The sequence below is a fragment of the Prosopis cineraria genome, unplaced genomic scaffold, assembly GCF_029017545.1.
Source record: "Prosopis cineraria cultivar Desert tree isolate PC_DT_omini unplaced genomic scaffold, ASM2901754v1 PC3, whole genome shotgun sequence".
Taxonomy (NCBI): Eukaryota; Viridiplantae; Streptophyta; class Magnoliopsida; order Fabales; family Fabaceae; genus Prosopis; species Prosopis cineraria.
In genome coordinates, this window is record NW_026555334.1 from 38,156,965 (window position 1) to 38,168,159 (window position 11,195).

The following is an 11,195-nucleotide window of genomic DNA, read 5'->3' on the forward strand; positions in this document are numbered from 1 at the left end:
AGTATATTCTGATGCCTTTGTAGTGTAATATGAAATAAAATATAATTAAATTTAATTTAAAATATTAAAATTATTCAATAAAAATATTTGAATAAACATATTTATCGTTTAAATTAATTTTAATTTTTTATTTTATTATTATCTTAAATATCATTATCTTTAACATTTGATTTAAATTTAAAATTTAAATTTAAATTTAAATTATTGTTATTATTTTATTATTTTTAAATTTTTATAAATAATTAAATAGAGTTAGAGTTTTTATTTACATTTAGTATTGAATATTATTAAATAAAATTTTCGAGAGTTTTAATTTTTTTTCTCTTTCTTTCTCTCTCTTCGTCCTCTCTCTCTGTTCTTTATCTTCCCCTCCCGTTTTACATCAATTTGCTTCCGTGAGATTGTTTTCTCCACCACGTTAAGGACGTGACTTCCGCAGGACACCAAGGCACAAACCACTAAATACTCATCGTGTGCGTATTCATATTTGCAACGAGGGTGGCCTTGTTGGGCTTCCTTGTGCCTGGTTTGTTCCGTTATGAATTGGACTACAAATTCTAAGTCCTTTTTTAAAAAAAGAAAAAGAACAAAGAAATGACACCTGAGACCAATAAAATAATCATATAAAGGGTAAAATCATTAGGACAGCATACACGTTACATCAGATGGCAACAGAGCATGGAAACTTGAGATTGATAGTAGAAAGAAAAAGGACTGGAGATTCAGGGGCACTTGGGTCCTCCTCTTTTGGTCTTCCAGTTATTATAGCAAGGGCAGACCTGCTTGTTGCCATAAGTACCAGGAGGCACGCACAGGCATTTTGCACAGCACTTCTGACAGAAGAACATGCATGGCTTCTTGTATTGCGTCTTTGAGCATCTCGCTGTGCAACGTGGTCCACATTCTGCATATTCATCCACAACACTCACTCATTAATTTCAATCCGTGAAACCTCCCTCTAGCTCTTGAGGGACTAATTCATTGATACTGTTATGTGATGTGATACTTACCCTGTGGCTGAAGACTGCCTTCGGTGATGCCGTGCTGAAACTCAGGGAAACAAATATGACATGAGCATTGACATTGAACAGAGAATGTGTGTGGGAAGGTTGAAAACTCAGAAGGAATGAAGATACAATTTGAGTTGAAAAATTCTCACCGTGGGAAATCTGGTTGTGTTGTTGCTGGGCTGAGGGGCTGGAGCCTCAGTGGTTGTGACAACGATCTCGGCCTGAAGCCACCGTTTTGGTATGCCACATGAGCAGAATTATCACTCCAAAGAGATATGAAAACTAGAGATGTAATTAACAGTACACACAAAATAACAACGAAGTTTATGTGCTCTATTGTATGATGATGAATTCTTCAAAGCAGGAAGCCACAGTTAATGAAAAGTGAAGCAGCTGGACAAATATAGAATTTCGGCTAGAATTTTTTTTGTCATTATAATTTGTAGTAGAAAAGAAGTTATTAGCAGGCCAACAAAGACTTGAAAACAGGGCAATGAAGCACAACCAGGAGCTCAAAACACAGTAATGGAGAGCTCAACACAAGTGATAGAGGCAACTATAAATATGGAGTATGCTTACATGGTTCTCCAAGAGAAGAAGCAACATTGTGACGAGGAAGAGCGTAACATGCTTAGTTTTCTGGCCATTGCTCACAGTGTCACTCGCACTCGGAAACAGAGAGAATTATTAGCTCGACTGTGGTCTTGAAGAACTCGCAGTTATGCGTAATAATATTTATAGACAGTTGGATAACATTCTGGCATTATTATTATTATTGGGGGATATGAAAGGTGGCACTGTGTAGCCTATCGTTTCAGATAACAAAAATCCGGCCCGTGTCTTTTCCAATAATACAATCACAGATTCTGCACACAATGTTCGTCTTTCCCTTTGAAATGACCAATCCTGCCCTTCTGGTGATATGGAGGACTGACGATTTGGATTCCTGCTTCTTAACAGTATGGTTGCATTAACTGGAAATATGAGTTTCTGTTTGAGTTGAAGCGTTATGAAACAACAAAACCAAAACAAAGTATGGGTAAGGGTGGGAAATAAGCAAAATCATAACCAGTATTGTGGGGCAATTAAAAACGAAAAGGAAAGTGCGCTAATAATTGGCGAAGGCGTTGATTGATGGGAGGTCAAGAAGGTCTCAAAAAAAATTTGAAGCCTTGAAGTTAGGGAATGATGTGGGGGTTGGGGATCATGTGAAGTGAATATGAAAAGGAGAGATGAAGAGAATCACATGGGGATTCACATGTGTGAATAGGGGCAAAGAGGGCGATAGAAGAAGAAAGAAACACCACACACACTCTTCTCAGCCTCTGTGTCTCTTTTGTCTGTGTGTACCTACCCACGGGCACGAATCCTTCTGTTGAATGAAATAGCATTCCCGTGAACTCATTTCAATCTCTCTTCTTAACTTCCAATACTTGCTTGTCCTTGCCCTCCACCCTTTTTTATTCAAACCAAGGCCATGAGAGGCAACATAATGAAAAAGGTAATATTGATACTTAAGAAAAAGAATATAGAAGAATACCAAAAAGCACATTCAATCAAGTTATTAACTGAATATAATCAAAGATTTATTTATTGATAAATCACAGAAATATATTATAATCCATGTAACCTAATGTAATAAGAAGTTTATTGTTTTTGTATTTTTCATTGCCAGTGAAATCAAGACCTACTCAATCTGTAATATTACTTATCATATATATATATATATATATATTCTGTATAAAATGTGCAGGAAGCCACATACTGTTATATTCTTTGTTCCCGTTAAGCTCTTATTTGAAAATTCTGTATTCCGCTCAACTATTTCACTGAGACAAAGGTAGCAGTAGCATTACTATTATACTATGTGTTGGTCCCTTTTTTTTTTCACGGATATAAAATGTGGACAGGAGTTAGCCTTCCCTAGCAACATGTGAGAGGGGGAGGGAGGTTGGGTATTCAGTTTGTTCTGTTGGTTCTCTCGTGAGCTATAGTATCTGTTTCAATTCGGTACGTTCTGAGGCCTCGACAGGATGTTAGCATTTCTTAATTTTATATATTGTTATTTTCTAAAGGCACTTCACTTGCACAGGTATGACATAGCCCTTCCTGTAAAAACTAATGCAGCAATGGTTCACATTACATGTTGACGTATACAATGATGTATCATTTTTTAGTCATTGTTTTTTCCCCAACATTTTATTAGTGAAAGTTAAAAATACTATAAAATCTTACGGTTCCAGTGAAAAACGGGATCACCTATTTTGCCATCACAGATAGAAGTGTATGGATGCAAAAATTTGCTGGTTTAAGCAACAATTTTTTACCCCACAACAAATCAATCAAATTAAAAGAAAACAACCCTATAGATCATATGTTCAAGCAAAAGAATTTACAAATTGGAGGATCAAATCAAAATCAGTAGGCTGTTTTTCCAGAAAAGTGAAAAACTGCTGAATAGTGAATATACCACGCCTGAACGTTGAAACACATCCATAGTTGAATCAGCGAGGAACCAATATGAAGAATGCTCAATAATCCTTCATGAAATGCTAGCCAAAAGGATCATCTCACTCGTTAACAAGAAAGAACAGCCAGTTTTGATGAAGTGGAATCAGACGCCTAGATGAGACCATTATCATTTGAAGCATGCAACAAGTGAATCATGGCAAAGGCGCCAATACTCTTGATAGGGCAAGGACATCCAAGGCATCGGTGAAGGAAGAAGAGTTCCCCGTCTGTATGGTATTCTGATCAAGGATTCAATTCAAAAATAAAGAATTCAGGCGAATAGTAAAGAGTAACAAAATGCGAATAACTTAACGAAACAACATCTCACCTTCGACCAATGAGGATTCCATGTGCTACTAAGGAAATGGATGACGCAGAAAACCCCAGAAAAATATTTTTGTAGTGAGGCCAGATAACTTTTCCTGAAAAGAACAGACAAAATGCTAACTGTTAGGTGACTATCATAACCATGAAGAGGACTTTTACCCTCTGTTTGGAATAAGAAGAAAACAGAGAGGAGAAAAAAGTTTTTTTTTTTTGGGGGGGGGGGGGGAGCACTTCCCCTAGCATGAAGTTTTTCTTCTAGTTTTCCCCTCTATGGGGAAATTAGGGAAAAGTAAAGGCAGAAAATGTCTTTTTCCTCTAGTTTTCTCCCTTAATTTTCTCTCTTTCCAATTTTCTTCCCATTCCAAACAAAGCCTAAATATCATATTACAATTGCATTTCAGTCAGTGTTTTCAAATTTCATGTTCATGAAATGCTGGATGAAGTGTCTATGACATATTCAGTAAGATTCACCTTGTCATGCAAACAAGCAGAGACCGCCTTTGAATTAGGAAATTACCACAACTAGAAGTAATGATCAATCAGATCATGACCGCCAGCTTTGCCAACAAACACACTGTTACTTGTATTACACTATAATAATACATTTCCAGGGTCTTTAAGTAAAAGGCCCCAGTTAACTGAAAGCAACCACAAAAAGTCTACATATCGGGCACACATTCTCAAATGTTTGCTTTAATATTAATTAAAACTCACGTACATCACCTAGCAGCATAAAAAAGAAATTAAACCCGACAGAAGCATCAATCTAAGTCCACAAGTGATAGCTCCAAGCCTTACCTATGCTCAAGTAGTTACTTCGGAGAGCTGAAACTAGAATGCTAGATTTTTTTCCACTAAAATTCTTTAGCAGCAATTCTTCCTTGGAAGAAGTCAGTGCATCAGTAAAATCAACCTTTGGAGAAATATTACCAGTACTTTGACAACCTAAAATTTCAAACCATATTCCAGAAGGGAATCTTCCTGGACACACCAACCGAAGAAAAAACTTGATATAAGGTGTTGCGTGAATTACTGAAATGGCAACTTCAATTGATATACAGATGAGGTTCATCATTGTGTCCACTATACTAAAAAATATATAGAAAACAGAAGTGGTTGGTAGCAGAAGTAAGAGGGGTGTAAATAGAAGGGATCCAATGATATGTTGTTTGACAGTGTAATCAAAGCTGTCCAACCTCTGACGAAGTGGATTCCACTTCCGGCCCCTGTGAAAAGATCAGCAACTCAGTGGGGAAAAAAAAAGAGGGAAATAAAAAAGAGCATGTAAGCATGTCTGAATGTGTAATTGCACGTATGAAATTGTATATACTATTCTTAAAAGAAACTTAATCACAAATAGAGCATAACTGAAGAAAATATAATGATTTCCATAAAATGAAAAGGACTTATTGGCAAATGTTCCATTTTCTTAACAGCACAACTAGCTCTTTCTCCCTGAACCCAATACTAGCTTTTTCAGAAATATATTGTGGTGAAGATTATCAAGCAATAAGAACAGGGTTAACAAAACCCATGCTTAAAAAGTCAGATGATGCCAAAAGAGACGACCTCAGTTACATCTATTTGAGCAGTGATTGTATCTTTTGACCAAAACTTGTGTTGTGCAAACATTAAGAGCTAAGGTGGAAGTCTAGTTGTCGAACCCAATCATGCTAGCCAGTTTCTTCTATAATTCAAAGAACAGTTATATTTAAATAATTATGTGCATTTTTTTTTTTTTGGGAAACTTGTGCATTTCTCGTTCTAATCACTAACTTGTATTCACACAACCATCTCAATGGAAAAAAAACAGGGGGAAGGGAGGAGGAAACTCCTACCTAAAGAGCCGCCACAAGGCTGTCACTGCCTGTATCTGTAAAGAATATAGAAGTGAAATCAACCAATAAAGGGTTGAAACATGAGAAGTTGCTAACACAACCATGTCTATAATCAAGGCAGCAGGTAGAGTGAACCCACAAAAAATCCCTATAATAGCAAGCCCTTGAATAATATAATTTAAGACAAAACCCACAAAAATCCAGAGTGTTGACCATATCTGTATTGCATTCAGAGAAACCATGCCCAATACTCCAGCCAGTTCAGCATTCAACTTGAAGCCTGCAGGGTTTCCCATTAACCAAACACACCCTGAGCGCAGAAAAGGGTTTGCAATGTCATGCACAAATGTCAAAACTGACAAACAAATGGATTCTGCATGACATAGCAGTGCCCAACCAATCACGTTTCCCAGGAGAACATCAACAACCAAAGTTGACCACATGGAATGCCTGTGCATAGCAGCTTTCTCTGCATACTCAACACATGATCGTGACCTAGCACACAAAGAATGATGTTAAAAAAAAAGGAGAAAACACAGAATCAATATCCAAAGATGATGGCCAGAAGGTCAGTGATCACTTCAACTAAAGAAAACTTATTCATAATAGTGTTACACTTAATTCGTCATAATAAAAAACATTCCACCATGTGTGAAGGGGAACACACATTATGTTTTCAATCATGTTTGCAACTTCAATCAAAGAAAATTTTTTCAAAGTGAAATCATGTAACAAGAATTTGTCCTCTAAAAGCAGGTTAAAAAAAGACTGAAAGTGAAAAAAATTATAGTAAGCCAAAGTAAATTATAATTTAGATCCCAGAGATAGTAGAGTGCAAGCTAAAAGTAAATGCATTTAATAAATTTTATCAATGATTAAAGCCTGCTATTGTGACAGGCCTGAGGTAATGAACCCACTTTGACTAAGGTTTATACCTGTAAAAAACAAGAAATATGAAGATTGGTTTGAATGAGCTACTGGTTCTCTAAGCCTATTATTGAGCACATGTATTCTAGAAAGAAGATGTCAGTAGGGGCAAAAAGAGGGAAATGTAGTGGAGCAATTAATTCTGGTGCCTGCTGCTTGGTGTGGGTGAGGTGGATAGAGGGTATTTGAAAAAGCGTCCCTGGTATCAATATGAGGGTGTAGATGATTTTGATCAGAGAATCCCAGGAGTGGCTAGCCTTTCAAATGCTAGACAGCCTCCTATTACAGTTACTCTGTGTTTTCTATCTGTATTGCTACCATTGCTGGTGCTGCATGAGTATTTCTTCTGAGTTATCCCTGTTTGATAGAATCATTAGCACTGTTTTCAGTCTAATACAAGTCTACATTCAAGAGGTTCCATGATATTACCAAAATTAGAGATTGATGGAAACTTGGTAATATGAGATACCAAGTCCCACATTGAGTAATATGAGATGCTCTATAGGGTATATAAGAGGGTTGTTTTTCCCACCTCAACAGCTAGCTTTTGGGGTAAGGTTCCCTATTCCACTTGGGTACCCATCAATTAGTATCAGAGTCTCGTTGTTGTGTTTTTGGAGAAGGCTACCCATGAAGGATTCTAATAAGAAGGAGGCTGAGTTAAGTGCGTGGAATGCAGCCACTGAGACGTCCGCTTTTCATGGAGGGCCAATTGATGAAAACTTGATAGTATGGGATACCAAGTCCCACATTGAACAATATGATATGCTCAATGGGGTATATAAATGGATTGGTCCTCCCATCTCAATAGTTAACTTTTGGAGTAGAGTTCTCCATCCCACTTGAATTCCCAACTACCAATCAGAGACTGACCAAACAAATCAGATAAGTCAATATTTTTACAAGAATTACGTGTTACCTAAGATCATTCTCCTGAAGAAATATTGGCCAATATAATATCTGCCACAACGAATCTGTATATTTATCCATGAAGTCCTAAATATTGCTGATGCCATGTAAATCCAAGATCCTGATTCACCATGGAGAAGTGCTTGGAATAATTGAAGGACAATGAAGAACAGAGTCGATAATGATGCTACAAAATTAGCAGACAGATTCCCAACAAAAGCAAAAAACCTGAAGAATAACAGCAGACCATCAGAACTGGAATATAAAGATAAGATTAAAATAAGATATAGAATATCAATAGAGTCAAGTGAGTACACAAGAAATATGGAAAGCAAGCTGAAGGGTCTCCTCAAAATCTCATGTCTTTCAAAAATTCTTTTGGCAGCAGCACTAGAATTAATTGCCAAGATGACTGTATCCTGGATAAGGATTTGAAGAGTACAGTAATTAGTAGGCCCAAAATTTAGATACACAACAATGAATATTGTAAACTTTATTACCAAGTCAATGAGCTGTTCCTTTTTGTGAAGGTCATCCACCCACTTAGGTTTCTTAATGGAAGTCTTTGCTTGCTCGTGTGAGCTTGATGGGCATGAAGAAAAATGATGAGCACCATAAAAGGGGGTATCATAAATTATTACCTACAATATTTAAACATCACTTATAAGTGTTTGAGAGAAGGAAATAGAGTTCTAACATCATATAACAAATTTTGGAAAAGCAAGAAGAAGAAGCAATCATGACTTACATACGTGAACATCATATTGTACCATAGCTAGCCCATTCCAGTGAATGTGATGCAATTTTGGAAGCCCATGAATTCCTGTGTCATTCTGTTCACGAGAATCAAATGTCAGCAGAACCCAATTACTCTTTCCAGAGGAAGCTTGACAACCATGCTTTAATGAACCATCTAACACCAGACAGCCACGATCGGAGAAATTCCACCCATTGTCTTCCATTCCAGCTACCAAGCTACTATTACTCTGGTCAGGGACACACTGACCAAGTACAGAGAATGTTGACTTATCCTGTAGAATTATGGGCATCTTCCCATGTACGTCATGGAGGATCTCCTGATAGAAAGTAACAGTTCATACTGTTAGATGTCTCCTAACATGAGACCATAATTAGCAGCCACCTGTGACAACTTATATGAAAGCTTCATTACACAACATTATAAAGACCATCCTCATCCTGGGATTTCTCCCATCACTATTGCCACAGAATCAAGATTCTCATCATCCACAAAGATTAAAAAAAAAAAAATTCTACAACACATATACATATTGTTACCCATCCTATAGCTTCTTGTTTGAATAACGTGCATAATAAAATGGCACAAATTTTATGCACATAGACCTAATAATTATGTAAAAAGAATTAAATAGAAATCTTAGGCGGGCACTATCAAAAAGGCCCACATTCTTGTTCGGTTGTTCCCAATAATTAAAGGAATAGATGAACCTTAGAGGGTGTAGACACAACAACTGCATCTAAACTCCAGTATCTACCTCCCCAACATGACCAAATGATCAAATTATAAGTCAATTCAAGCCACTAGTATTAACACGTCAATATTAAACAACAGCAATATGGTCATAGAGCCCCCCCCCCCTTTCTCAATGTCCCCTCAGCAACATTATGAAATAGGCAACATAACAGACTAGGAAGCCATCAGATTTGTAACCACCGATTCATAATTTTTAATAACTAAATATATAATCTCTCACATTAATAATGGACCACTAAAAGAAAATGGCTATTAACCACAATGAACATAAGAAATTCTTAAAGTTTGTTAACTCTTGAATACAACATAAATTTCAATCATATCACGAGAAGGAAACCCAAAATTTTCTAGAAAAATAAATGATTGCAGTTGTTTCATCGTATCAATTGCTGATTTATTCACCTTTTACCCAAAGTACGTGCAGTAAAATGAAAACTCAAAATCCAGTTTCATACCTCAAGGCAAGGACCAGATTGAGATAACAACACTCCGTCACAAGTAAAGGCCACTATAATGTCAAGGGATGCTGGAGAGGATGTGACAAACCACCCCAGCAAAAAAATGGAAGATGGTTCTCTTCTTGATAAGAGCTGCTTTGGCCACCAAAGCCTACACTTTCGTTTCATTTTCATCTCATGATCATCACCTTAACTAACTTTAAGGTCCTGAATTCCTTGCAACAGACACGAGCAAGAACAAATTTAATCTAGAATAATTCTAAAAGATTCAAATCGAATTATGATTTATGCAATAAATCTATGAAATTGAAGAGAAGTGAAAAAAAGCATATGTTTAACCGCGTGCTTTGCAGTTCTCTTGCAGATAATTTAAGATCTAAAAATGTTGAGACAATGAGCTTACTGAGAAACAAAATAAATAAATAATAAATGCAGTATTAATTCTTTTCCATAAAGCACTGACACTTCAAACACCACTCACACTCATGGCGGACCTATGCTGCACACAGTGGGGGAATATGCCCCCACTGAAATCTTTGAAATATGGACATTGCACCCTATAATTTTTGTTCCAGATACTTTGACACAACTCGAGCCAGGTCATTTACAAGATCACACATCACAAATACCTCGAGAATTTTCTCAATTGGTGATAATATAAAAAGATTAATAAACAAAATGCCAATACACAGCAAATCCAACATTGCAAAACAACACAATCCAAATCATACAGGTCGCTAGTAATCGAAATGGAGAGGGAAGAAGTATAGCCAGTTACAAACTATTAAAGCAAAAACTAGTGCCAAAAACAAAAACAAAAAAAAAATTGAACTCCATCTGTAAATATTCCCAAATTTAAAAGCGACAATATTCAAACAATTGCACGGCCAGATTCAAAGCCAAATGAAAATATAAAAAAATTAAAATAAGGCAAGAACAGCCACGGAGGGAACAGATGACGCGGAGAACAAATTCAACCACAGCTTCAAAGCCACATCGAACAAATCAATCTCACCGGATTTTGGGAGTAGAAAAAACCGTAGGTTTGGACCTTCTTCACGGCTTGCCCGAGATCAACCACGCAGGGCTGGCAACGGTGGACGGCGTCCGGCGGAGCGTGGGATGCTTGTTCGTCGACGAAGAAAAATAGAGCCGCTCCTCCCGAGATTGTGGTTTGTCGGCGTTCTAATTAATTTAAAGGGAGAATTAAACTTTTGGCCCTTAAATTTAATTCAATGATTAATCTGGTTCTTAAAATAAAATTTGTGTCGTTTAAATCCCTAAACTTCATATTTGAAATCGATGGTTGAGACAAAACAGTATGAAGCAACTAAATTGCATATGGGCCTAAGGAAATCATCTTTTTTTTTTTTCTGCAGGCCCAAGAAACTGAACTGAAATTAATTGTCAACAGCAAATAACTAAATTACCCTTGTCTTGTAAAATAGAAATTGCCTCCATGAAAGAAGAAGAACATGTTATCAAAGATGCCGCTAATGCTATAGAGAAGCTGACTCTAGTTCGACATTACTCTTCATTTTGATCATCTGATCATTCTAGACCTTTAGTCCCTCTCTCTCTACCCGTTCTCAATGGTGTTGTTCAAGTTGTTGCTGCTGCTCAAACCGTTGGGTCTCCGTTCCATGTTGCATCCTTTTGTGGGTCGTTTTCCAACTAAAGTCATGCATGTGTATCGATCGAG

General features: G+C 36.8%; 2 protein-coding genes across 2 annotated transcripts; both read right to left on the reverse strand.

Annotated features, from left to right (window-relative positions):
• Positions 1-602: 602 nt before the first annotated feature.
• Positions 603-1,958, reverse strand: LOC129305746 (protein GAST1-like). The gene is made up of 4 exons (XM_054945781.1): positions 1,590-1,958; positions 1,160-1,231; positions 1,011-1,044; positions 603-904 (listed from the first exon to the last, which is right to left on the reverse strand). Exons 1-4 carry the CDS (start codon positions 1,614-1,616, stop codon positions 723-725), a joined length of 315 nt encoding a protein of 104 aa, XP_054801756.1. The 5' UTR covers positions 1,617-1,958; the 3' UTR covers positions 603-722.
• A 1,158-nt stretch (positions 1,959-3,116) lies between these two features.
• LOC129305745 (uncharacterized) lies at positions 3,117-10,686 on the reverse strand. The gene is given in 11 exon segments (XM_054945780.1): positions 3,117-3,760; positions 3,850-3,943; positions 4,647-5,074; positions 5,687-6,181; positions 7,533-7,578; positions 7,581-7,750; positions 7,838-7,941; positions 8,023-8,163; positions 8,275-8,598; positions 9,491-9,700; positions 10,509-10,686. Coding segments are annotated over 10 exon segments (2,091 nt in total). The 5' UTR covers positions 9,668-9,700; positions 10,509-10,686; the 3' UTR covers positions 3,117-3,648.
• Between the last annotated feature and the right edge of the window lie 509 nt (positions 10,687-11,195).